General features: G+C 53.3%; 2 protein-coding genes across 3 annotated transcripts; both read right to left on the reverse strand.

Moving 5' to 3' along the window:
- Positions 1-7557: 7557 nt before the first annotated feature.
- Pold4 (DNA polymerase delta 4, accessory subunit) lies at positions 7558-9186 on the reverse strand. Its single transcript, XM_048458400.3, has 4 exons — positions 8890-9186; positions 8559-8648; positions 8265-8376; positions 7558-7906 (listed from the first exon to the last, which is right to left on the reverse strand). The coding sequence occupies exons 1-4, from the start codon at positions 8984-8986 to the stop codon at positions 7882-7884; spliced, it is 324 nt and encodes a 107-aa protein (XP_048314357.2). The 5' UTR covers positions 8987-9186; the 3' UTR covers positions 7558-7881.
- An 8214-nt stretch (positions 9187-17400) lies between these two features.
- Positions 17401-26626, reverse strand: Clcf1 (cardiotrophin like cytokine factor 1). Of its 2 annotated transcripts, XM_087908228.1 has the most exons (3): positions 26417-26626; positions 20596-20762; positions 17401-18836 (listed from the first exon to the last, which is right to left on the reverse strand). In XM_087908228.1, the coding sequence occupies exons 1-3, from the start codon at positions 26592-26594 to the stop codon at positions 18342-18344; spliced, it is 840 nt and encodes a 279-aa protein (XP_087764354.1). In that variant the 5' UTR covers positions 26595-26626; the 3' UTR covers positions 17401-18341. The 2 variants fall into 2 exon arrangements, with proteins under 2 accessions (XP_087764354.1, XP_085549613.1); XM_085693487.2 differs by lacking the exon at positions 26417-26626 and having other exon boundaries at positions 20596-25536.
- Positions 26627-27286: the final 660 nt, after the last annotated feature.

The following is a 27286-nucleotide window of genomic DNA, read 5'->3' on the forward strand; positions in this document are numbered from 1 at the left end:
GCAACTAATAGTTTAAATTCCGTTTTTAAAACATTGTATTTATTTGGTTTTAGTGGTAGTGGAGGTACATGCCATGGTGCATGTGTGGAGGTCAGGGAACAGCGTGTAAGAGTTCTCTTTCCACTGTGTGTCATGAGTCTCACACTCAGATTACCTGGTTTGGGGGTGCCTTTACCACTGAGCATTCTTGCCAGTCCTAATGGCATTAATTTCTTGGCTGCCTTTTTAGAGGGACTGCATACATAAAACAAATTGTATATGTGTGTGTTTTGCTGGGATCACCCAGGATCTTACACTAAACATATATTTTACTACTGAGCCACACTTCAGCCTTATACATACATATTTTTGCTCAAATGCATATTTTTCTGCAAATCTTTTTCCTTACTTCTCTATATGTCTTAGAATTAATTCAAATAAGTCTGTACATGAAGAACTCTGTGGAACTCATCCATCAGGAACTTAAACTCCACCAGGCCCCACTGTTTTTGGTTTTGCCATTTATGTTTTGCTCTCACAAAGAGTGTTACAGTCAACCGCTTTAGATGCGGGATTTTACACATGCGAGTGATTTTACACATAGAGACTGGAAGGGATAGCCACATTGATGATTTTTTTAAAGATTTATTTATTTATTTATTATGTATACAGTATCTGCCTGCATGTACACCTGCATATCAGAAGAGGACACTATATCTCATCATAGATGGTTGTGAGCCACTTGTGGTTGCTGGGAATTGAACTCGGGATCCTCTGGAAGAGCAGTCAGTGCTCTTAACCTCTGAGCCATCTCTCCAGCCCGCATTTATGATTTCAATGAAGGATGTCAAACAAACATCCTTGAGGGTGGATGAATTTACACTGCAGCAGTGTAGGGCTGTGGCTGTAGGACCCTGCCTGGAGATAGGAACACATGGAGAAAGAACGAGACACTGACAGGTGCTCTCGACATGACAATTGCCTCCACTCTGTCCCTCAGTGGACCTGAATAGGCTGTGCTGGATCAGCTGGCCACTGGAAGCCAAGGCTTGGAAACAGGAAAGCCCCTGCTTCTGAACTGGACAGAGGAGTGATTTAGATGGAGCCTGGGTTTCACCAAAGCTTATGAGCAGCCCTCACACTGTAAATTATTTCACAGGCTGATGGGACAAGTTGACCAAAACCAGATGTGAACAAGCAGTGGGAAGGTTGTCAGCCATAGAACTGACCCTGGGTGGGTGGGCAAAGAGCAAATCCCCTGTGTCAGTGAGGACCATGCAGGGGTTGTTGTCCTAATGTGACATGCCTTAAAAAACACAAGGAGGCCACCACAGGGAGCAGGAAGGTCTGGAGCCAGCAGGAGTAGAAGCATCAGCACCTCATAGTGTGGTGTCAGAGGTAGCCTCAAAGTTAGAACCGGAGGCCTTTTCCTTCAGGTTACAAAGAGGCAAACTTGGACCCAAGAAGGGCCTAGGACCGACCTAGCCCATGGTCTACAAACCCCTTGAGTCTCACTGTGTGCTCATCCATGTGGTGTTCAGGCAGCCTCTGTGGGCCCTCCCGTCAGGCTGGCCCTGGCTGGCAGCATGGTCTGAGGGTGGATGAACGCTGCCTCACGTGGTCCCCAAGGGTCAGTGTGGCCTTCATCATGGCCATGACATCGAGAAAGCCTAAATAGAAGTGCAGAGCAAGAAGAGAGGAGGGGGAAATGTGGAGATCGAGTCTGGGATTCGGCTGTGAATGCTCTTCCTGACGGTGCCTGCCCAGAGAGCTCTACAGCTGACTTCTGCGTCATTGCACCACACTGGTCTTTCTGTCATTCTGAGACTTTTCTTCTGGGTGGCTGGGTTTTCTTTCACCTCCTTCTAAAGAGAATTTTCCTAAATGCTGTCTCCACTCACAACAGATTTGCCCACATTTTTGGGGTCAGTGGTCACTTCTGTGTACATGAGTCTCCTCTCTCTGGATGTCACCCCCTCCTCCGTCCTCTCTTCTGGACTTGAACTCTGTGTACATTGCCTACCAGACTTCTCACCAGGATCTCTGTCATCATCTCGGTGACCATGCACAGAGTACAGCCATCTCCCCTCCCATCACTGCTTTTCCGCTCATGGCTTCGGTTTTCTTTCAACCACCCAAACTCAGACCCTGAGTCAGGTCTGGTGCCTCCTCCTGTTCTTGATTCCCAAATACTAGTCTTTGCCAACTTCCTTCACAGCAGTCTTCATCACTTCCGTTGTCCTTGTTAATCCAAGGTTATGGTACTCCATGCTTTGAATATTCAGGAACATCCTACTTGGTCTTTCTCCCTACAGTACCACTCCCCCTGCTCCAACACACACACACACACACACACACACACACACACACACACAATCACATTTTCTCTTTCTCTTTCCCCTCCACCACTCTCTCTTTTGAGACAGGCTCTCTTTATGTAGCCCTGGATATCCTGCAGCTTGCTCTCTAGATCAGGCTCACCTCAAACTCAGAGATCTGCCTACCTCTGTCTCCTGAATGCTGGGATTAAAGGTGTGTGCCACCATGCTGGGTGACAATCTTTCTTTCATTCTTTCATACCTGGCCAGACAGACTTTTTAGAATGGCTCTCTTGATCTTGTCTCTTCTACCCAGAAACCTTCAGATACTCTCATTACCACAGAGACTGTTCAGCTCACGAGCCTTTCTTGATCTGAGCCTGCCTCGTTGGCTTGATCACACATAGCGAAGGGAACAGGTTTGGTTGGAAGTGAACTCTGGAATCAAACCTCATACCCTGTGCTGCCCAGAGCGACTGTTTCACCTCTCTCCGCCTGAGCATCCTCTTTAGAATAATTGTGTAAGAAGTGATACAGTTGTGTGTGGAGCAGCTGTGAGGATAAAATACACACAGACCAGTGCTGAGCACATAGGCACAGCACGTCTACTGCCAGGTATTGTTGTTGTCATTGTTTTATGTTATGCCTGTGTGTATGGATGTGTACCATTTGTGTGCCTGGTGCCAGTGGAGACCAGAAGAGGGTGTCAGACCCTTGGAACTAGCGTTATGAGTGGTTGTGACCTGTCACGTGGGTGCTGGGAACCAAAGTCAGCTCTTCTGCAAGAGCAACAAGTGCTCTGAACCTGGCTGGCCATCTCTTCAGCCCCCAGATGTTAGCTTTTGATTGTACTGCCACTCACACGGCACACCTCTGCACACATCGCTCCTGCCACTCACACGGCACACCTCTGCACACATCGCTCCTGCCACTCACACGGCACACCTCTGCACACATCGCTCCTGCCACTCACACGGCACACCTCTGCACACATCGCTCCTGCCACTCACACGGCACACCTCTGCACACATCGCTCCTGCCACTCACACGGCACACCTCTGCACACATCGCTCCTGCCACTCACACGGCACACCTCTGCACACATCGCTCCTGACTGCACTCACACGGCACACCTCTGCACACATCGCTCCTGCCACTCACACGGCACACCTCTGCACACATCGCTCCTGACTGTCCATGCCCCCGTCTTAGTTTGATTTCTACTGCTGTGATAAAAACCATGACTAAAGCTGGGCGGTAGTGGTGCATGCCTTTAATCCCCACACTCGGAAGGCAGAGGCAGGCCGATCTCTGTGAGTTCAAGGCCAGCCTGGTCTACAAGAGCTAGTTCCAGGACAGGATCCAAAGCTACAGAGAAACCCTGTCTCGAAAAACAAACAGAACCAACACTGAACACCCCCCACTTCCCCACCTTTCTGTTTGCTCAGCCCAGAATGCCATTCTCTGCCTGCCGGCTCTAGCTTACCCTTAAAGGACTGGATACTTCCATTTCCTCCAGGTGAATATTTAGTTTCTGTTACACAGTGCTGCTCAGACCACACTAGGCTGTAACAGATGTCAGAAACTTATGAAGCCAGCCTTAGGTCACACAGACACATCTTGCTGAAGGGTTTTCATTTATTTTTAGGTCAGAACAGCTACTTCAGACATAACACTGGAGACTAGAGTCAAATATAAAATTGGCAGATTTAAATAAAAACAAATTTATTTATTTATTTATTTATTTTTTCAATACAGGGTTTCTCTGTTAGCCTTTGCTGTACTGTAACTTTCTCTATAGCCCAGACTGGCTTTGAACTCACAGAGATCTGCCTGTCTCTGCCTCCCAAGTGCTGAGATTAAAGGCATGTGTCCCTATGGCCACCAAGCTTAAAAACTGGCAGATTTTAAAAAAGATAAAATTTGGCCGGACAGGCTCCAAAGCTACACAGAGAAGCCCTGTTTCACAATTGCCCCCCAAAAGACAAAAGACAAAACTAGCCAGAGTACTCATGCTGCAGCAGGTTAGGAAGCAGGGATGCTGGGTCCAAAGGCTCGGGATGTATGAGGGTAAGCCGGGCAACTCCAATGGAGCAGGAGGAGTCATTTGCACTGGGGGCTTCTGCAGGATGATTGTTCTATCCCCTGCCCTGCAGGATGGCTGCTCTATTCCCTCCCAGATGTTCTCTGCTTCCTGATCATCAGCACCTCTGTGTCTGTAGACTCCTAGGTTGCCTGGGGCAGGACTTGTGTTACACCCCACATGTAGGCCTTATCTCATCAAGTCCGTCCTAAACATCTGGAGTGCAGGTGTTTGGCTAGCCTGGTGGGGCAGCTGTGAAGGCTAGCTGTGCTGTTTGCTGAGTGTGCAGGGCATTTTCCCTCTCAGCCTCAGTTTCTTTATCTGTAAAGCATGGACAATGGTCATCTACTGAGACTGTCCTCAGGCCTCAACTGATAACAGTATTCAGTACAGTGGGACAGCACTTAGCAAAGCTGTCCCGCTGCCCAGCAGTACCAGGCACTCAGTGAACGGCTGCTCCTCCAGTATCCCCATCCCTCACGGCATCCCCTTCCTATACCTCCTCCTGCATGTTCACAGTAGATTTCCCTAGAGTCTCCAGACTTCCCTACCGAACCACGACCTCACTCACAAACTGCATCCCATCCTATTCTGGGGACCACTCCTGATGGTGTGCACTGTGTGATTAAGCTGCCAGGCTACTCCATCTGAAACAAAGACCAAAAACGAACGGTTCCTCTGACCTCATGCCTTTATAGCTGCCCCTCAGCCCCCACTCCTTCACAGCGAAGTGTTGTTCCTTGCAGAATTGGCATGTGCTCACCCCAGCAGCACAGGCACTAAAACTGGAATGATAGGACGGCGTGGAATTTGTGAGGCACTCCAGACTGCTCTTCTTCATGGCCACTTCTGCCACTACCCTTCCCTAGCACAATGCTGACTTTAGCCGTGATCCAAAATAAATCTTCCCTTCCTTTAACATAAACCAAAACCAACAAGCTCCCTGTTCCCAGTGCTCCAGGCTGGCCCTTACCATCACACCACACCACAGCACTGTTCTGACCAGGGCTCCAGGCCGGCCCTTACCATCACATCACACCACAGCGCTGTTCTGACCAGTGCTCCAGGCCGGCCCTTACCATCACACCACAGTGCTGTTCTGACCAGGGCTCCAGGCTGGCCTTTACCATCACACCACACCACAGGCTGTTCTGACCAGTGCTCCATGGACCTCTGTGTGGCTGATCCAGGAGGATGCTCTCAAACTGCATTTTATCGGCTTCTTGGGAACACCTAAAGGCTGAAACCCTCTGCCAAGACTCTCAAGCCCTCCACCCCTTCTACCTGCTCTGGTCTTCCTCTCACTCTGCAGGCTTACCCCACCCCATCTCATTTGCTTTATTCTCCCATTCTTTTGGCCTAAGTATAGGGCTGGGCTGTCCTTAGATCCCTTTTCTCTATATATCTCCCTCCTCCCAGAAATAGGGTTTCTCATTTTAGCCTTGGCTGTCCTGGAACTCACTCTTTAGACCATGCTGGCCTTGAACTCATGGAGATCCACCTGTCTCTGCCTCCCAACTGCTGGGATTAAAGGCATGCGCCACCACTGTCCAGCTCTCTATAATCTTAATAAATTGATATATTGATTGATAGGTGGATATTTTTAAAAGACTTTTTAGGATCTGTCTATGTAACCCTAACTGCCCAGTTATTCTCTACATAAACCAGGCTGACCTTTAACTCACAGAGATCTGCTTGCCTCTGTCTTCCAAGTGCTGGGAATTTTTTGGAGAAAGGTCTTGCTGTGTTAACAGACTGACTTTGAAACTTCAGTCCTGAATCAGGTTCTAGAGTGTTGGGATTACACGTGAATACCAGGGTGCCCAGCTCATTCTTGTGACCTTAAATGCCTCTTGAAAGTTCCCCAAAGCTATATCCCAAATCTAGACCTCTCCAGACTTCTAGATTTACCATATCCTCTGCCTACACCCAATCTTCACTAGGATGCGTTGCAAACACTTCAGATGTAACATATTGGCTGGGGGTGTAGTTCAGTCATAGAGCACTCGCCTCTTATAGGCGACACCCCAGGTTCCATCCACAGCACCTCCCCCGAAAGCCAAAATGCCTAAAGCTCTTGGTTCTTGGCTCCCTTCCTGCTCTCCTCCTTCTACCATCCTGTCTATGACGGGATATCTGATCTTCCCATCACTCAAGCCAAAACCTTCATAACTTGATAACTGGAGTTATCCTTGGTTCCAGTCCCTTAAATCCCAGTCAAGATCAGCAACCCCTAGCGGTCAGCTGTCCCCTCAAAATAAAATCTGGCCACTTCTTGCCATCCCAGGATCTTTAATCTTTAATCCCAGGATCTCCTCTCACTGACTGTAAAATCCAGACTTCTTATCACGGCCCATAGTGCCCAGTGGGGCTGGCCTGCTACCTGTCCGGCCTCTTCCCCTGCTGCGTTGATTTGCACATGCTTGGGGGAGCAGGCTGGAAATGTCCCTGCCGCAGAGCCTTTCCTTTTGTCAGTCCTTCTGTCTGGAACATTCGCACAGGGACAGCCTTTCCCTCCAGTTCATTTTTGCCTCTTCTCAAACATAACCTCACTACGGCGCTGTTCCTGTCCAACCCCTCCCGAATGCTACCTCGGCATTCTCTGACCCCTACAAACCCCTCACCTGATTTTTACTGACTGCTGACCACCACCTAACATGACTAATTTCCATGTTTGTTTCGCTATATCTCAGTGTTGGTAATGCCTCATGGAGACCTATGGTACCAGGAACTTAACAGGAACTCAGCAGCTGGGCACATCGGCGGATGTTTTGCTGTCTGGTGAGGGACAGTGACTCAGAGTGCTCTCCTAAGGATGACCAGGGCACACAGAGGTTGCTCAGCTCTTGAAAAGATTGCCTTAGAAAGACAGATATGAAAGCCTGGTAGTTCAGTGACACAAGCCTTTAATCCCAGCACTCAGGAGGCAGTGGCAGGCGGATCTCTGAGTTCGAGGCCAGCCTGGTCTATAGAGAGAGCTCAGGACTCTCAGAGCTACACAGAGAAACTCTGCCTTGAAAAACCAAACCAAACCAAACCAAAAAACAAACAAACAAACTAATAAAAAACCCAAAACCAGGCAACACAAAAGCCTATCGCTCTAGCTAGTTCTCCTGCTGACTTACCTTTTGGACCTGCCAGCTAGCACACAGACATATTAAGGGACTAAAGATCAGATTTCAGGCTTAATGTATTTTATTGTAAGCATTAGTGAACTCCTTGATTTTCATCTGCCGACATCTGGCTTTGTGCCAGGCTGTGCAAGTGTAGCAAGCATCTGGTGGTCATGATTAGGCCCTTGAGGTGTCGGCTTCAGCTACACAGCGTCTCAGGAGTGTCAGGAGCCTTAGGCAGATAAGACACTGAACCAGGAGGACTCTGTAGTCAGCCTGCTAACTGTTTCTCCAGGGCTGAGCAGAGCGGAATCTACTGGTCATGGATTCTGTCCTGAAGTTCTTGGTAGCTAGGAGATGTCAAGGGAAGGACACCCGAGGTGATACCTCAGAGCGGGTAGAGATGCCAGAGGCTGTGGAAGACAGGGTGGGAGGGGGAACGCACAGAAGAGTCAGTTCTAGTCCTTTGCGGACCTTCAGCACTTCTTAACTGTTACCTATGGTTCTGCGGCTTTGGTGAACCCCAGTACTCATGAATAGCCCCGTGGGCCCTGGATATACTTCTCCCCTCACCATAGCTCACAGAGGTAAGGATCATTAAAGGGGTTTATCATGAGCCAGGCACCTACCTAGAAGACCCTTCTCGCCTGTCAGGAAGGACCCCTGAGTCTACCCATTTCTAAAGGTCAGGGTAGCTCCTATACAGACCAAAGGGTGGCAACTCCTGGAGAAGCCCTGGTTCCCCTGAAAGCTGTACTGGTCTGTCCTGACCTGTATTGGAAGCGGGAGTCTTCGGGGTGTGCCTTCAGCACCTGGTGCACCTCTAGAGGGGGCTTCAAGCCCATCTGCTCTGCCCGATGCCAGCGCTGCATCCGTGAGATACCTGCAGGGTGGGCAGAAGAGTCCAGGCTAGAGAGTCCAGATGGCAGTTCCTAAGCCTCCTCAAACGTCAGTCTCAGGAGACAGTGTCCAAGAGTTGGGCAGGCACTTGGATTGTTTCTGAGACACATCGATGACAGAACTGGCTCAGGGATGTGTCAGATGGGCTGGATGTGGGGTTCTCACCTGTGCAAGGCCCATACTGCCAGGCCAGGTCAAACTGCCTCAGCAACTCCAGCTCTGCTTCCTCTTGGCTGAGGGACTGGGTGTCTTCTCCTGCAATAACATACGGCTCCTCAGGCCCATCCCGGTTTTTGCCCTGCCCTGGACTTGTAGCTGTGCCACTGTGTCCTGGCTATGTTCTCACTCGTTTGCCTTTGCCATCCTGCAGTCAAACAGCTCATTGGAAGTGTGAGACATGCTAACTTCCCCTACTAGCCAACACACACGCACACGCACACAGTCCTTTCTGGTCCTTGCATGTCCACTCTTCCTGCCACCCCCAAGTTTCAGAGACCTAGCTCTGGTGCCAGCTCCCCCTTGCTGTGCCCAGGGGGCCCCTCCCTCTTCTTCACAACAGGGTAGGAGTCAGTGATGAACCGCTTCCGGCCCATGGTGGCCACCCAGGCAGGCAGAGCAGGAGGCAATAGCGGGAAAGAAAAGGCAGGGCAGCGGGCCTGTGAGAGACAGCTGCTGAGAGTGAGAGAGAGGGCCAGAGAGAGATGGGCCAGCGATGGACAGACAAGCTGACCCAGACAAGCAAGAGAGAGGAAGTCCCTAGGCTCCAGAGAATGACGCCTGTCTTCCGCCCCCACAAGCACGCAAACATTAGAGACCTGAGCAAATGGCAAGCGGCTTTTGTGGGGCGGGGCCCTACCTCTAGCCAATGGTAGTTGTCAGAAGGCAGCGGGCGGGGCAGCTGCTGCTGTGTTCCGAGTGAGGAGTGCTTAGGCGGAACCAAGGACCTGTCAAGATGCCCCAGACTTCACCACCTCCCCCGGTCCCTCATTGGTCCATTTAGGTCCCCAGGGACATATAGAGAGTTATCCTCGGCCTCTCACTTCCCGTTTTTCCTTCCTAGGCAAATGTTCTTTTCAGCCTCACTAATCCCCGTGGCCAGTTTGTAAGTCCCCTGAGCCCGGCTGGAACCTTTTACTCCTGCCGGTTGGCCCCAGAGCGCTGTGGGATCAGATCTGTAGGTCCAAAGAGAGTTTGGACTAATCCGGGCCTTTCCCTGCCCCTGCCGGCCCCAGGAGACCTGGCTGGAGAAGCCCATGGGCTCAGAAGTCTCCTTTCTCACAGTCTGCTGGCAGAGACTCTATCCACCCAGCCCAGGCATGCGGTTTCTGTGTCTACTGTCAGGCCCGACAGCCTGCCTCTGTCCACTTTGCTAGTCAGGAAGATTCCATTCCAAACAGGACGCCAGAAGTCTAGTCCCCAAATCCCCATGGGTTCAGATCTCCAGTTCTTTTTTCTTTTTGATTTTTTGAGACAAGGTTTCTCTGTGTAACCCTGGCTGTCCTGGAACTCAGTCTGTAGACCTGGCTGGCCTCAAACTCACAGAGATTGCCTCACAGAGATCCACCTGCCTCTGCCTCCCGAATGCTGGCATTAAAGGTGTGCGCCACCACCACCTGGCATAGATCCCCAGTTCTTAATTGACAGACCTGTTCTGTTTCTTATGAATGTGCATATTGGCAGAAAATAATATCAATAAACCTTACCCTCATATTGGACTTACCATGTGTCAAGTGCTGTCCTGTTTCCCACATACTAACTCAAAATAGACATCAAAAGAGTTTTGCAAGTGGGTGTAGGTAAACTGTGATTAGGGTCTTAGCAACAGATACCGGGGTAGTGTGTAACCAGCCTTCCCTGTGCTCCAGAAGCTCCCAGGCTTGCAGGGTAGAGGGGCATCCAATTGTTAGTCCGGGACAGGAGGGCGGGAGGAGGAGGACTCCTCAGAGCTAGAGGAGGATGGTGGCACTGGGAGAAGACCTCCAGGAGGCAGACTGCTGTAAACAGTGTCTCTCAGTTCTCCACCCATGACCTTTGTCTTGGGGCTCCTGTCATTGCTGACTCACCCCCACTACCACCTCCCCCTCACCAACTTCCTGGCAGTGGGGGAAAGTGCTGGCCAGTGGGAGTCTGGGAACCAGCACTGGGACTGACCCAGCACTAATCACCCTCTGCAGAACCCATCCGGTTCTTCTTTCCAGGGGTGCAAAGTCTAATGATGGCTGCTTGCAGGCCTGTGCCCTTCTCTGAAGCTCTGAGATCTGCCTTAGCGAGCACTGGGGCTCTCAGAGAAGAGCTCTAGAGAGGAGACCAGCAGTGGGGAGGAGAAGGCTGTGTCTTCAGGAGCCCCCTCTGGCCTGGCCTTCCCCATCTGCTTCTTGAGGAGGAAGGAGCTGTGAGGCAAGGCACACTGCAAAGACCTGGAAGGTCCTTTTTAGCCCCATTGTTTGGGTTGGCCCTGGTCTAATCCCCCCATCTGTCTCCTGGACAAGGTGGGGGGTGCACATCCCGTGAGAGGGGACCATGCAGAGTTGAGGAGGGTGACAGGGAGGATTCTCTGCTAGGAAGGGAAAGGGTATAGGATTAGATCTAGTCAGGCTGAGTGCCCTATAGTGGGCCAGCTCCTAGACTCTGTGGGACTGACCACTCCTCCCTAAAAGGGCCTCAGAAAGAGACTGGGGACAGTTCCCAAAGGTATGTGGCACCCACTTCCTGAGTCCACAAAGCCCTGAGGGAGCAGGGAACTATGGGTGGGGCAGACCCCTCCTCATTCCTGGTCCCTCCCACCCCTGAAAGCTGATAGCCGTGGGGCCTGCCACCGCCCAGGGAGCGTGAAATGGGGTGTGCCGCTGGGCGGCCACAGCAGCTCCCACTACAGCCTGGGCCCATTCCTCTCTCTTCTTTGGCAGCCCCTGACACTCCGACCTCCTCTGTGGAGGGCCATCCCTACCTGCTCCCCCTCCTAGCTCTGCCTGGCTCAGACCCAGCTAGCCACTCCCACACTGTCTGGGAAGAGCTCCCACGAGCTTTCGCTTCCCTCAGCCCCAGAGGGAGATCCAGAGTGTTTACCTGAGTTCAGGGACCTTAGGACGGGCCTTCTGACCTGGGGTGAGGCAGCTCTCCCTAGGAGGCATGCTCTCTTCTCCCAGTCAGCACTGCTCAGCATCCAATGGTTTTCTGAGGTGTTTGGGGAACTGACTAGCCCTTGGCCTTCTGTCTGTGGATGTTTTCCTCCTTTCCCCACTAATCTCATCTTTTTCCCTTCATACCTGGAACACTTTGCCCCACTCAGGCAGCTTCCTGGGCTCATTCACCAAACTGATGTTCGGTTCTCAGAATGGAGATTAGGTTGGTAGTCTGAGTTGGGACTCAGTTCTGTCTTGTATGCAAAGTATAATTTGTCAGCACTGACCCCTCCAAAGCTGGTGATGGAACCAGAAGGAATTAACTATTGCACCTTGGAGATACCTAAAGCCTTGCCACGTCCAAGGTCAAAATCCTGGTGAGACCATGGGAACAAATAACCTGAGCAGAATCCCAGCAGCCTTCTGGGACTGAGACTCACTGCTGACTGCTCCAGTGGACAGCAGATTAAGCATGGCTTCTCTCAGTGTGGCAGCTGGGGGTGTGGTCAGCACCGCACACACACACACACACACACACACACACACACACACACACACACACATCCTGAAAGCCCATCTCCCTAGTTTGACATGGGTCATATGGAGAGAGCCAGGAAGAGCTGAGAAGATGGGGCAGGTAGAAGAGAGGGAGGAGAGCAGCTGCCCAGGGCTCAGTTGAGATGTAAGGCACACCCCATTTCTTTCCCTCTTTTTAGCCACTCGCCCCTTCTTCAGGTCCTGCCACTCACCCTGCTGGAGCTCAGTCCAGCTCAGGGGTTCTTGGCAGCCAGAAGAACGCCCCACTCTTTCTGCCTTCATTCCTTTCCCCATGCGCCACATTCCCTCAGGAGCGCCTTCCGAATCCCTCTTCACCCTCTCAGACATAGTCCTTAGCCGGCTAGGTTTGGGGTTTCATGGATTTAAAGGGTAGGAACCTTGGGGAACAAGAAGGCTTTCCTGGGCCTCTAGTGTCCTTTCTGCCCTACCTAGGAACTTCCCATACCCTCGCTGAACAGCTCCCATTTCACCTGGGCCAACAAACAGTGCAGAAGAAATGCTGCACCCTGCTGGTCATTTCTGACTATGGCCACCAGGTGTCAGACTTTGTCCAGAAGGGAAGACGTCCTCATTAGTCCCTAAGAGCCAAATGCTGGAGGTCAAGGAAAGTTGGGGAGAGACCTCCAAGTCATCTCTGAACTACCCAGGCTAGGGACCCTGAGGGTTAAGATCAAAGGACTGAAACTCAGATCCACAGCTCTCTCACAATTCCCTCACTGCCTTTGCCACTACTCCGTCACAAGCTTTCCCTCCTACTAGGAAATGCGGACACCAGACTGAGTCAGGGAGTTCAAGAATTGAGAGAACAAAGGCAGGGATAATTATGGCTCCAGAGAAGAAGAGAGAACTCGGAGGGAACAACTATCAGAATCTGCAGCCAGGCTTGAATCGCTGACCTTTGTATTCTAGGCTAAGGGGAACAGAGGACTGCCCTCTCTGCCGGCTCCATTTTGGATAGCTGTGGCTTTGACAACTGGTGACTGTGTTTGTGTGAGATGAACGCTTCAAAGAGTTTCCTCGTGGCTGAGGGGTCCCTGCATCCTGGCTATCGCGGCTGAGGGGGTCCTTGCATCCTGGCTGCTGTCATTCTCTGGTGAGGGGTCCCAGTATCCTGGTTGTTGTGGATGAGGGGTCCCTGCATCCTGGCTGTTGTGGATGGGGGGGGTCCCTGCATCCTGGCTGTTGTCACTCTCTGGTGAGGTATGATGAATTGCCCTTACCCAGAACCTCCTTATTGCTAACTCAATCTCCAGGGAGCTGCCTTTTCTCCTGTGCATCTTCTCCAAGGACATAAGATGACAGCGAGGTTTCCATATGCACGTGCTGTCTGGAGACAAGGAGGAAGCCAAACCCTTTCATCTCCACTCTTGCTCCTTCTCCCGCTGAGGACACAGGACTTCTGGAGACAGCGCCCTGCCTCTATCACACTGGAGAGGTCCAAGTAGATTTGCATGGTGGTTTCTCAGTACCTGGGCTTCTGACTCTTCAGACCACACTTAAGAGTTGTAACTTGCCAAGCGCTGGCGGTGCACGCCTTTAATCTCAACACACAGGAGATCTCAGAAGCAGGTGGATCTCTGAGCTCAAGGCCATCCTTGGTTTACACAGTAAATTCAAAGTTACCCTGAGTTACGAGAGACTGTCTCGAAAAACCAGGAAAAAAAAAGGAAGGAGGAAGGAAGGAAGAAAGAAAGGAGAAAACTAAAGCTCTGAAAAGCTCTCTGAACCTGCTACTGTACGTCTCCCCACCCCAGCTTTCTCTAGGTGTGAATTCCAGTGCTCCCCCCATGAAGTATCGCTTCCCGTCCGTTCCCTGCCTGTTTCTTCTGCTGTCTACTCTGCTTGTAATGTGTGGCGCAACAGCTCAACATCTCCATTTCTAGCACCCTAAAGTCCCTCATGTCTTGACTTTGCTATTCCTGTCTTGCTGGTCCTTGGTCTTGAAAAATGTCCTCTTCACTGTGCCCCCACCTCTTGCCTAGATGCACTGTGTCCAGAAAGAAGTACTTTGTCCTTAGGGGGAAAGGAAGGAGCAAGAGTGGAGATGAAAGGGCTTGACGTCCTCCTTGTCTCCGGACGGCACTGTGTACTGGAAACCTCACTGTCACCTTATGTGCTTGGAGAAGACGCACAGGACACAAAAACCCGCACCTAGGAGAAAAAGCAGCTTCCTAGAGGCTAAGCGCCTGCACTGAGGAGGCTCTGGGGAGAGGCGAGATATTTCTGGCTTGGTAGGAAATGCTACGAATGGGACTCACAAGAAAAACGTGTCTGCTAAGAGCACCTGGTTCTTCCCAGAAAGTTTTTGGATTCTCTTCAGTCTACAGCCCAGATCTCTCCATTCTTCAGCTACCACCTCCACATTTGGTAATAACATGTTTAGAACTCTTTAAAACAGACAAACAATAAGCCTTCCTTGACCCTGTCTCTTTACTACAGGACACTGAGACTCTGGATTTACTTTGGCTTTTGTCACACTGTATCTTTCTCAGATTCACATTTTGGTGACTGCCTCTTACCTGCTGTTTTAAAGGTTCCTATGGGGTGGGCATGGTGGCAGACTCAGGACACTGAAGCAGGAGGATCATTGTGTTTTAAGTGAGCCTAGTCTACATAGCTCCCTATGCCCCAAAACAAACAAGTTGCCTGTGGTTTCCTAACTGCCTGAGCAAGTATGTTTTCAGAGGCATTCATCTGGCTGCCTAGAGTCCCCTGAGCTGAACTGAGCTCCAGCAGGGTGAGTGGCAGGGCCTGAAGAAGGGGTGGGTAGGTAAAAAGAGGGAAAGAAATGGGGTGTGCCTTACATCCCAACTGAGCCCCGGGCAGCTGCTCTCCTCCCTCTCTTCTACCTGCCCCATCTCAGCTCTTCCTGGCTCTCTCCATATGACCCATGTCAAACTAGGGAGATGGGCTTTCAAGGTGTGTGTGTGTGTGTGTGTGTGTGTGTGTGTGTGTGTGTGGTGCTGACCATACCCCCAGCTGCCACACTGAGAGAAGCCGTATTTAATCTGCTGTCCACTGGAGCGGTCAGCAGAAACCTCCACTTCCTTCTCTGTTTGCTGGAACATGAGGCTGCTGATCAGCTCCCAACTTCTAAAACGCTCTTGTTTCAGACAGTCTTTCCACCAGTTTAAATCAAACACCAGGATTTTACTGATGGGAAGATGCTAAAACACTATCAGGATGTATGGCTAACAATCCTGGAGTCTGTCTGCCTGAGGAGACTTACCTGTTCCTGCCCTGTCTTTTCCACCTGTCCAAAATCTTCCTGCCCTCTGAGAATGGTTTTGAATCCCACCCTGTGCCTTTTGCAAAGGGTGCACTGAACGCTTGCTATGTCAGGCACTTACATACATCAATGGCTTTAGGTACTGCTTCCTTCCCAAGCAGTCCCAGCCTAGACCCTTCGCCCCATTAGCTACAGCCCTCTGTCCTAGACTTCCATTGGCACGTGTCTGCCTGCTTGACTTCTTACCTTTCTTAATATTTATTGGTTCTTTTTCCATCATGTGGGTCCCAGAGATAAAACTCAGGTTGTTTGGCTTGGCAGCAAGTGTCTTAAACCACTGAGCCATCTTGCTGGCCCATTGCCTAGGTCTTTCTACATTTAAGCAAATCTGCCTCATCACACCCCAGCATCATGGGAGATCATCCCAGTACTCCCGTTTCTAAATTGTTTGTTCTACGTTACAGAATACATTAACGAGAAACACCTTTAGGTTGGGGCCTGAGCTGGGCACTGGCACAGAGGGAAGAGAGCAGAGCAGAGCATGGTGGTGTGTGCTTGTCATCCCAGCACTGCAGGGGTGGGGGCAGGACTGCAAGTTCAAGGGCAGCCGAGGCCACAGAGGGAGAAAAAGCTGGGATGGGAGAAAGAGGAGGGAGAGAGGGGAAAGGAAGAAAAAGAGAGGGAGAGAGAGGAGGAAAGAAGGAACAAAGAGGAGGATACTAAAGAGAAAGACCTGGAACAGAATCCTTGCTTTCCTTATTGCCTTCCTCCTACCCCATGTAATATTTTTCATGTCACAACTCCTTTTCTCCTGTGCATAGAGAAAGGCCTGGTGCCCTTTCAGGTCTCTCAGGCAAAGAGGCAGAGTCCTGTGAGTGTCTGGTCAGGTATCCCAGTCCATAGAAGCAGGGCATGTTCCACTTGGGCCAGCTCACTCTAGGACAGGACACTGAGGTTGATTAGCCCATAGGCTGCAGAAGTTCCTCTGCCCACACCCTCACTTCACCCTTTCCTGGGGGCTCATGCACTTTCCTCTACATCATGTGAACGTACTTCTATTCGGGGAAACTGATCTTTCTTCCCAAGTAGATAGCAGGTTTCACAGTGGCAGGAGCCGAGTTAGGCCTGAGTCTTCTTTTGGCTTCAATATAGGGAACCAGCACAGTGAAGGGCAGGTAATTAGGTCTTTAAAGTATCTGTCAGCTGACTGGCACTACCACCATTTGTTACTTCCTTGCTCAAGGCATTATCTTTAGGAGGTTCTTCTCATAAAATAGCCATGTGTTTCCTGGGATCAATTAACCCATTAATTTACCCAGTAGCTCATAACTAAAATGTCATGACATAGGGATGTGTTTCAACTAATCTGTAATTACTACAGAGGTTGCTGCTATAGCCAAGCACCTTTAAGATTTCGATCACCCTCTCCAACAATTGCATAAGCATATTTAATTATCCCCACTTTACAGATGGGGAAACCGAAGACAAAAAAACTTTGTCTAAGGCTGCCCAGCTAGCGGGCTATAAAGTGACATTGGAACTGAGATTATCCCTCCCATCCATCCAATTCTCCTGCAATCCAATACGCATTCTCTTCCTCCAAATAGGCTTTTACATTGGAGGGAAAAGAACAGATCCATAGCAAAGAACACAGATGTGGCTAGTGTCCATTACCCTCCCTAGGAGAAGACTGAGGTGAGGGCTCCAGCAGGCAGCCATTGACGGGAGCCTGGGGGAGTTTGAGACTGAATGTCTGGGGTTAGTGATCAGCAAGAGTCGGCTCTCCCCACTAAGTGAGGGCTGAACTAAAGTGGAAAAATTCATGGCCAGACAGACCTGGGGACCAGAAAAGCAGTCCAGAGGCAAGGAAGACAGGCAAACACATAACACACACAGCTTCAGGAGGACCAAGACATTTCAGGTGTGGCAAAGGAGTGGATGGGTTTCAGGAGCCTGGGTTGCACAGGGCCACCAGACAGAGCCTGCACCCCAAGCTCTGTGTACCTCCAGATATAAGGAAACAGTGGGAATTGACAGGCAAGGCTAGCATCACCAGCAATGTGCCCCAGGAAGACTGTCAGGTCAGGCAGAGTCCAAGTTCTGGGGAAAGCATTTTATTTGTTAATACAAGAATAGAAATTCTGCAATAAATATCATCTAATAAATAACATCTCCAAATAAATAAATATTAATACAACAAACTTAGAGTCATGAGTGGGTGGGGCTGGGGATAGGGCCTGGGGAGCCATCCCCCTCACCCCACAATGCTACTGCAATGTAAACTTTCAGGAAACCCTGTGGCTATGGCTATGGCTGCCCTCCCCAGGCCAGGCAACCACAGATACCCTGGGAAAGGGGGCAGAGAGGAGGCACCGAGATGCCGGCAAGAAAATTCAAGGCGAGGTCCTGATGCTCAACAAAGCTTTCCATTTCCGCCCTGTGCCACCAATCACCTTGGTGACTGCTGGGTCTGGTCCGTCCCTGCCCACCTCTCTTAGTGTTACATCTTCTGGCTTCTAGGCCACCTCCAGCACAGACCCTACCCCTCACTCCCTATCACACCCTTCGTCAGACTGATCATCTTGTTTCCTGAACTGGATATGTAGTTACTGGGGTAGGGGAGCAACACCCATCCAAGGAGAGGGAGGGAAGCCAAGGGGCTTTACCCCAGAAAGGCACATGCTACAGTGGCCCCCACCCATGCCCTCCAGGTGCATTTCTGCAAGTGCCACCTGAGGAACTGAGTGGGCACTGGCAAGTGGTGAGCAGAAAACAGGGAGCACCTTTATACCCGCCTGAGCCATGACTCCCTCAAGCATGACCTCTGTGGAAACAGGATGGTGCCACCTTTTCCCGAGACCCTAGGACTCTAGAGTTAGTCAAGGGACAGGGCTCACACTCCCCACCCAGGGCAGAGGAGGACAGAGTTCCCACTGTCTGTTTCCTGGCTCAACAAACGTTGGTATGCAGAACTTTTCACCCCAGAATGGAAGCACAGCTGACTGGGGCAGGGGGTCTGGGGGAGCTAAGGGTCAGAGATCAGAAGCCATGGGCCTCCAAGTGCAGGGTGACCGAAGCTGCCGGAGACTGCATCTTCTTCTTAAGCCGGTTGAAGTCCTTGGCTGAACGCCACAGCCAGGTCTGCAGCTCCTTCAGCAGCCAGAAGTCATCCATCTTTTGGAGGAAGTCACTGTGGGCAGGGCCAGGGGCCCAGGCTGGCTCAGTCCCTGGCAGAGGCTGGGGCAGTGGGTAGCCAAGAGCTGCCATGACACCTGCAATGCTGCCCAGCAGGCCCTGGAGACTGGTACAGAAATGGGCCAGACTGCGCCGCAGTTCAGCCGTGGCAGCTTGACGGTTGAGGCCACGTAAATAACACAGGAGGTGGCTGTAGGCCTCATAGTTCTGGGTCAGCCGCAGTTTGTCATTGAGGCTTCGCCACACTTCCAAGTTGACAGTGGCCCTGGGCAGGGTCTCTGCCCCCAGCCGAGGAGGGTTGAAGTCAGGCTCGTTGAAAGGGGGCCCCAGGTAGTTCAGCTGTGAAAAGGAGAGCACGATGGGGAAGGAGGAGGGCAGACTGGTAGCCTGCCACCAGAGAGACACCTCCTCCCAAACATGGTAGCCTTCTTCATAGACCTCCTGAGTTTTTCCAGCAAGTGTGTCGTTTGCATGGAGGTGACAGGTGAAGCAGTGGGGTGATGACCTCTCCTATGGAGAGGTGCAGAAAGAGAAAACCAGGAAGGAGCCACTCAGGAAGGATGTGCTGATTGGCTGGGCGGAGAGTGCCCACCACAGGGCAGGGCAGAGAAGAAGAAGACCCCGAGGAACCTGGAGGCCAGGCTGGAGAGGCAGAAGAAGGAGGCCTCTGAGCGTGCAGGCCAGAGAAGAGCTCAGGAAGGCAGCTGCAAAACGTGAGCGTGAGCCGCAGAGAATGCTGTCGGGTTTGGTGAGAAGATGCCTGGTGACCTGGGAGAGGCGGTTGCTGTGGCCTGGAAGCCAGATTGCAGGGGGTTAAGGAATGAGTGGGTGGAGAGGAAGTGGAGGCAGAGGGTGTAGACGACTCCTTCAAGAAATTTGGCAGAAGATGTCCGGAGAGAAAGGGTCGGGAATTAGAAAGGGTAGCAGACTCAAGCAGAGGTTTTCTGTGCAGGGAAACCAGCCAGAGGAGAATCTGTATCAAAGGCTGAGGGGTCCGGTGGCACCAAAACGCCTCTTCGACAGACCCGGTTCCTCAAGCAAAAGGGACAAGGGATAGCAGGATACTCACCAGCACCCCAGAGAAGAGGACTCAGCCACTAGGAGTAGAGCTGTGAAAGGGAGAAACTGAGGACATCTCAAGAGGGGACAGGAGGAAGGGCATGCAAGGCTGTACAGTATAGGGAAGAGGGCAAAGCCCTTGCCAATGCCTCAGGGGATCGGCCTGAGGCCCAGGGAAGGGGATGTGGGAGATGTGCATCTGGGAGGGGGAGAGAAGAGGGGCGAGGCCTGGGATAGGCAAGGGCCCAGGGGGAGGTTCACACGCTGACAAGCGCGGAGACAAACTAATTTCCTCGGTGTATCCTGGGGCTGGAGCCAGCTCCCCCCGCCACCCTCCTCCCCTTTTCTTCCCTGGCTCAGGAGTAGGGTCTGGGATATGGAAGAGGAACACGGGAAGAGGGGGCCTGTTCCCCATGGTCGTCAGCGCCTCCTATCTTCTTCCCTTCTCTCCTGGGCTCTATGAACCTCTCTGGACTACCCTCAAATTCTTATGGTATAACCACCCTCCATATTCTGAACCCCTTGCTGTGACTGCCCTGGATTCTTTGTAGACCTCTCCTACAACACCCCCGCTCCCCAAGAGGCCTGTGAAGGATGGGAGAGGCAGACGGAGGGAGGCCCATGGGTCTAGAACAGCAGGGCCCCAGGTCTGGGGGCAGAGTCAAGCTGGAACACAAGCATAGAAGGTGGGGCCCCTCCATCCCCACCCAGCCCCGCCCTTGCAAGAGACACCACAACACGGTGTAAACAGAGGAGACTTCCCCAGCCCCCAGGGGGAGGCAGGCAGCTGGGCTGGCAGCCAATGGGGCAATGGGCCAAGGCGGGTTCGAGGCCTGCCCACATGCCTAGTCCTGGGGCCAGGATGGGGGTGCACCTGAGAGGGAAGGGCAGGAGATAGGCCAGATGGAGAAACCGTGTGGACCCAAAGGGCCTCTCATCACCCAATCATTCACCAGGACCCCTGCACCATGCTCTCTCTTCCTAAAAGCCTCTGCTCCCTCTTTACCTGGTGCCCAAAGTAAACGGACAGGATACTCACATAGGTCCCAGCCAAGCTGCGGAGTTGGTGCTCCAGGTAGCGGGTGAGGTCATAGGTTTTCTGGATGGAGGGGCCAGGCCCTGGATCTCCTGTGCGATTAAGAGCTGGCACTGCAGGGAGGTGCCACAGCACCGTGCATAGGCAAGCTAACATCCCCCACGAGTCCCCTGTGGACAGGATGGGCAAGAAGTATGAGGGTGGGCCCAGGCCCAAGTGGGGAAACAGTTGGCAGCCCCTCAGGTGTCTGTCCCCACCTTGGGCTAGGAAGGGGGGTGAGGCTGAGAGACCGGATGGGAGGTGGAGGGGATGGAGGAAGGGAAACAATTCTGGTCCAAGAGCGTGTGTGGAGGTATGTATGCAAGGACAAAGTCCTGGCATTTGTGTCTATCAGTAGATGCTTGACTGCATCTGTCAGCTGAGTCTCTGGCATGTATGTCACTGCATGTGCCAAAACTGTGTGCAAGCGTGTACTCAGAAGGGCAGACCAGGCGTTAGGGACTGTATGACAATATGCCGGAGTTCCAGGCGTGTCCCAGCCTCTTCTCCATGTCTCCTAATTCCTACTGCAGCAGGAACAAAGGGCTGGGAATATGGCATATGTTAATTCTGGCGAGCTGTGAGCAGTGAGCCCTGTGGAAGAGTGAAGAGAGAGGCTGCGACCAGGAAAGGCAGGAGTAGGGTTTCACAGCCAAGGTCAGGGTGAAGGACCCAAGATGGTTTGGGGAGCAAGAAGTGGTATGTACTAGGATATAGGGTGTGTTGAGGGTCTGATGGAGTTATCTGAAGATGTAGTGTTCCCCTTGGTAGCAAGTTTGATACTCCCCCTTTTCTTTCCCTGCAGTGCTAGAATCAAACACAAGGCCTGGACATGCAGACAAGTGCTCTACCACTGAATTATGGTCCCAGCTCTTCTCTGTTTTTTGAAACAGGTTGTTCCTAAGTTGCCCAAGCTACTTGTGAACTTATAATCCTTCTGCCTCAGCCTCCTGAGCAGCTGGGATTACAGGCCTGTATTAACAGGCACTGCCAGTATCTGCCCTATCTTTGTCTGGGATGCTGGAGGGGACATCAAGGGGAAAGAGGTACAAACAGGCAGCCTGGTCCACAGAAGACAACGGAAGGCTTGATTGACCCAGAAACCAGGAGCCAAGGCCCTAGACGGGCCTCTGGTCAAATGGGAAGCACTTTTCTAAAGGGCTTTTTAAGTGAGATCCAAGATCAAAATCATCACCCATCTGGGCTAGGATAGGGTAGGAATATAATTAGCTGTGGGCTAGGCTAGGTTTAAGGTCTAGGCTAGTCTTAACATTTCAGATGAATTTGGATTTGGGATTTGGTTGAGTGAGTGTGGTTGAGATTTGAGTCCAGGAAGGGGATGTGGTTAGGTTTAGGCAGGCAGAAGGTTAGCTGAGACTAAGATCTGTGAATTTGTTGCTTTACACGTCAGATAGAATGGTGTTTGGCATGTCACAAAAAGCAGGGATAGTTTGGGTTTTAAGCTTGGATAGGTATGAGGTCAAGTGGTTTCTTTACTCTAGTTTACATTTTATACTTCCGGATTCTTCTGTAACGACACGTCTTAGAAACAAGTGGCTAGGTTTAACAATCTGACGGTAGTCAGACTCAGGTAGGTTTGGAGTGAAGGTATGAAGACTAGACTAAGGTTAGAGTCTGTCATTAGGAGTCTTTAGAAGTCACTATCCAGGACTGTTGTCACATACAGAATCCAGAAAGCAGTTGAGGATTTTTGCCGTGGCATTGGTGCTCCTTACAGACTCTCAGGTGCTTGACTAAGTCAGCTTTGCAGGCGGAGCATGGGAAGAATGTGTATCCAGTCACACATAGGAACCCGTGTCTTTGAATGAAAGGCTCTTAGCTTGTGTATGTGTGCATATGTGCCCAAGTTCACATGTGTTTTCAGACAGCAGGATCAGACACTCAGCTGCTTCCTGGGCAAACAGGTTCCACTTTCCTTTCTTCTGTGTTCCTTCCTTGGTCCTTTCCAGCCCTAGTTCTTACTAACTTTGTTTTACTTTCTAGTCCCTGATTACTGAATCCCCAGATACGTCCAAGTCCTCTGTACCAAGCCCTGGACATCTGGACAAATGCCCTGTAGATCCTGTGGGTATCACGGAGGGCCAGTTTGAAGACTAGAACCATGAGTTGCACAGCCCTCCCAGCCACAAGACAGTTTTTAAGATGAAGTATGGTTTTGCTGGAAGTTAGTGGCATTGCCAAAGTCCTGCCAAAGCAGAAACTGGAGGCTTGGCTGGCCACTTCACCCGAGCCTGCCAGAGGCAGCCCTGTCATCGGGAATCCTGGACCAGGCTGTCTGTCCCATAACGTCAGGAGATCCACCTGAAGCTTGTTTCCCCCTCCTTTCCTGGGCCCTGTGGATGTCCCTGGGGAGAAAACTCCTTACACGGGGACAACAGGGGGAGAAGAAGCCTTTGGATAAACAAAAGCTAAGTCATCTGGGCAGAAAAACGGCTCATGAAATTAACCAGACTAGGCCGGTGTTTCCAGGAATATTTCAGTTCTGAGGTAACTGTATCACTGCAGGCTTTGGGGGGGGGGGGGAGGTGGAATGACAGGGGAGAGCAGAAGGAGCCTACTGACCAGTCCTGGAGAGAAGCAGAAAGGAGCAGCAACCGGAGGAATCAGAGTGGAGGCCAGTAGAGGAGAAAGGACAGGCGAAGCACAGGACAGCTGCCCTATGACAGCTCTGATCAAGCCAAGCTGGAAGGCCTGCACAGAGAACACCTGAGCTTAGTGAGACCACGGAGCCAGGGGCTCCCAGTGCTGAGTCCAGCTCTCTGCTTCCCTCTATAGCTCACGGTATGCAGGTGGACCCCACCATCAGGCTGCATCCCAGCCCCCTCCCCCAGCCCCGGCCCTGGCTGCTGCCCACTGATTGTTTACATCCCCTTCTCCTTGTGTTTATAAATCCGGCTGAGCACGTGAGGAGCTAATGAGTGCAGCTCACGTTTCCTGCTGCAGCACCCCTACACTCCCCATACTGGCCCCTACCAGGGCCAGCCCCTAATTCTATCCAGATCCCTGGGCCCTGGGAAACAAGGCCCCCTCATGCGTGCGCGCGCGGGCGCACACACACGCACACACACACACACACACACACACACACACACACACACACACTCTGCCTTAGCCCCATCAAGCCCAAGGGCCACCCCCACATGCTACACAGACAGGCCTTTAGCCAACCTCCCCTCAGCTCCTGGCCCATCTCATAGGCTGACCACCCTCAGTGAGGGTGGGGGGCTCAGCAGTGCAGATGTCCAGGGTTGAGGGGGGAGACTGCACCTGGGACTAGGGGCTAACAGCTGTACGTCCTATAGTTGGGTCCAGAAGTTCTATAGTCTAGGCTGAATATGGGAGCCAGAAGAAAGGTCCTGCCCTCAATTCAGACCAGAACCAGCATCCGGGTGACCTTGGAGAAGTCCACTGAGGGGAGCTGGGGGGAGTAGCCGAAGAAAGGGTGTGAGATCCAGGGATCCTACCCAGGGACAGACCTTTCTTTCCATCCTCAAGACCGGCTGCCCCTTTCTATTTTTTTCCTTCCTTTGCTTCTGTCTTCTCAGGTTCCCTTCCCCTAAGGTTGCTGAGGAATGGGAGCGTTGGTGGGAAGGTAGGCCTGGAAACCAGGAGACCTAGCTGACAGTGGGCTTCCATAAGCAGTCAGCGCTGTGCCTGCTAAAGTTTCTCCCAGCCGAACATTTGGGGCTTTCCACGTTCTCTCCAGCATGCCCATCTTTCTCATCCTCTTCCTTTCTAGTCCAAAAGATAGCAGAAACCAGGGGCAGGGGCAGGGAAAGGAGCAGAAGGCAATGCCGATCGATCCCTGTGAAGTCAGTCCAGGAGCCGCGCTTGGGCTGAGGAAAAGCTGCTCCGATGTGCCTGCCACAAGAGGGCTCTTGAAGCACTCAGGGAGATCAGAGGGGAGCCCACAGTCACAGGCTGAGCAGCCCACTGAGGCCAGAAGCCGCCGGAAAAGAAACGAAGGAAACAGTTCAGAGCAAGGGTGCGGGTGAACTGGAAAGGGTGCTGTGGCCAGAGTGTGCACGAGGGTGTGGGAGGGGTTGCAGAGTGCAGGAGCCAGGGTGTGAGCAGGCAGGTGGGATTCTGGGGAAGAATGTGAAGTGTCAGGCATCAGTAGCTAGTGTGTAGGGGTGGTCTGCACAAGCGCGAATTGGACACGACAATGTACAGCCCGGGGGCCATTACTCCAGTCAGCAGACGCTTCTGGGGCTGCCCAGTGATAGTGGCCGACGGTTCTAGTTGTTCCTCCTCTATGGTGAAGAGTGGCTACGGGGCACTAGAGCTAGAGGGGTGCGCCTTGTCTGTCACGGAAATAAAAACTTGTGTTCCGTGGTTGGGAACGAACGGTATGGCAGCGTGTCCTGGATTGAAATGGGTGCCTGTCAGAGACAATGAACGTCGGAGATTTCCCTAGGTCAGATTCCGGGGGCGAGAGAGGTACACCTGATGCTCTCCACCATTCGGGCTGCCGCTACCATGCCTCCACTGTTTGCCCTCCCTCCTCCTCTGGCAGGTTCTTCCTGCCCGTGGGCTCTGGAGAACACAGAAACTGGGGGTCTCCAAGAGGGAAGCCTCCTGCAAGCCAGTGTAATAGAAAGGTAGGTGAGAACATGGGTGTGGGGACTTTGGAGAAGCTGCGCGGACTTTGCTTGAGGGGCTCAGCCCCGAGAACTTGGGTGGTGGGAGTTGGCAGTTCGCTGGCCCGACCTCCCCGACCGTGACCTCTCGATCCCGGACCCCTCCCGGCGGCGGTGGCGCCTTCCCCTTGTGTGGCCCCGGCGCCCCCGGCCCCGCCCCCCCCGTCCGCTCCTTTCCAGCGGCGGCGGGGGCGGAGGCGGGGTCCGGGAGCCGGGCTTCGGGGCTCCGCTGAGCCTCTGGCCGCTCCGGCGCGTCCACTCCCTGCCCTGCCCGCCCTCCTGCCACGGGCCGCCCGGCCAAGCGACCGCTCGAGGGGCTGCCGGCAGCTCTTGGCGCTCCCGGGCCGCTGACGGGTCCGGCCGGGCTGCGTCTCTCCCCCCACCCCCCTCCCGCAGTAATCACTCCCAGGCCACCGCGGGCCCGGGGCCCCGGCCGCCCCGCCACGCCGCCCCTACCTGCCGCCGGCTCCGCGGCGGTGGGCAGCATGGAGGGCTCCGGCCACGCCGCGCGCAGCGTAGGAGCCGGGAGTCCCGCGGCCCGGCCGCCCGGCCCGGCCAGGCTCGCTCTGCCCTCCGCCCTCCTCTCGCGCGCCCTCCTCCCCTCCCCGCCGGCCGAGGAAGGAGTTCGGCGCGGCCCGAGGTGTCGGCCTCCCCTCTCCTCCCGCTGCTCGGCCGCGGGCTCCCCCTCTGCCTCCCTCCCTCCCTCTTCCTCTCCTGGCCCCCTCCTCCCTCGCGCCGCGTCCCGTTCCCCCCACCCCACCCCCGCACCCTCGCTGCCCGCCTCGGAGTCGCTCGCCCCGACTCCGGCGCGGGGCTCTGTGTCCTCGGGTTCTCTGGGACCCCGCCTCGCTGGGGTTTCAGGTGGCCGCCTGTCCAGGTCTGCGGGTCGTCCAGGCTCCCCGCCGCGCTCTCGGCCACCTCCTGGCTCCAGCGAGCGGACTCCAGGAATGCCGCGTCCCCACCCGGCCCCTCTCGAGGGCGCCCGGCCGTACCTCCCCAGCCCGAGTTCTGCTCCCCAGCCGGGCCCCGGCGTGGGGCTCCGGGGGTGGGGAGGAGGACGGGAACCGGATCTCACTGCCGCTGGGCGGGGGCGGAGGCCGAGGCCTCGGACGCCTGGCTCCTACCTGCTCGGAGGTCCATGGGGCTGGGGGCCGGGCCGGCCGGGCGCGGCTCCTCTCCCAGAGGCTGGCGGAGTGGGAGGGCGAGCCGCGGCTCCGGCGAAGCTTTAATAATCCCATCCGCCAGGCCCACTCGCAGGTTTTTTTCTCTCGGTTTCGCATTTTTTTTTTCGGTGTGGGACATTCTGCAAACTTTTTTTTTTCTGACGTGTAAAGCTGTAACCACAAATTGTAGCAGCCCTCCCCGGGGTGGGGGGGAGAGGGGGGAGGAGGGAAGGGAGGGCTTCTGGGGCTCCTCTCCCTCCCACAACACTGAGGGGGGGTGAGGTGAGGCAAGGCTGCGACGGTACCACCCTAGGCCTCCTGGGGGAGGGGGCAGGGAGGGCATCGTCCCTCTGCAAACCCTTGAGAGCTTGGAGAGGGAGCTGGCCTTGGTGTGGGCTTCATCCTTGGTGTCGGCCAGGGCATGCCGGCCTTCCCTCTGCTCCCTGCTGGGTTTAGGGTCCCTGTGCCCACCCTACCTCTGCCTCTTCATTTCCAACCTTCCCTCCCCCTCCCACTTGAGTAAATGCAATGACACATTCTCTCAAATGCCAGCAAGCTGGCCTCCAAGCAAGTGATGGTGTTTTTCCTGCTGCCCTTTGTCTGGGCTGACCGCCCCCCTTGCCTATTGTCCCGCCGCTTGTGCTTGTCCCATTTCCAAAAGCTAGAGCTAAGTGAGCCGCCAGCGGCTGGGGCAGGTGACTAACCAGCTCATAATGCCCCCTGAGGAGGGAAGAGGGCACGAAGGCCCTGCTTCTCCCTCAAGTTCACAAGGGTTTTCATTCTTCCAGTGACCAGGGAGAGTGCACATGGGTGGGGGATTTGTAATTCATT

This window comes from Myodes glareolus, chromosome 7, assembly GCF_982192425.1.
Source record: "Myodes glareolus chromosome 7, mMyoGla1.1, whole genome shotgun sequence".
In the NCBI taxonomy this organism is placed as follows: domain Eukaryota; kingdom Metazoa; phylum Chordata; class Mammalia; order Rodentia; family Cricetidae; genus Myodes; species Myodes glareolus.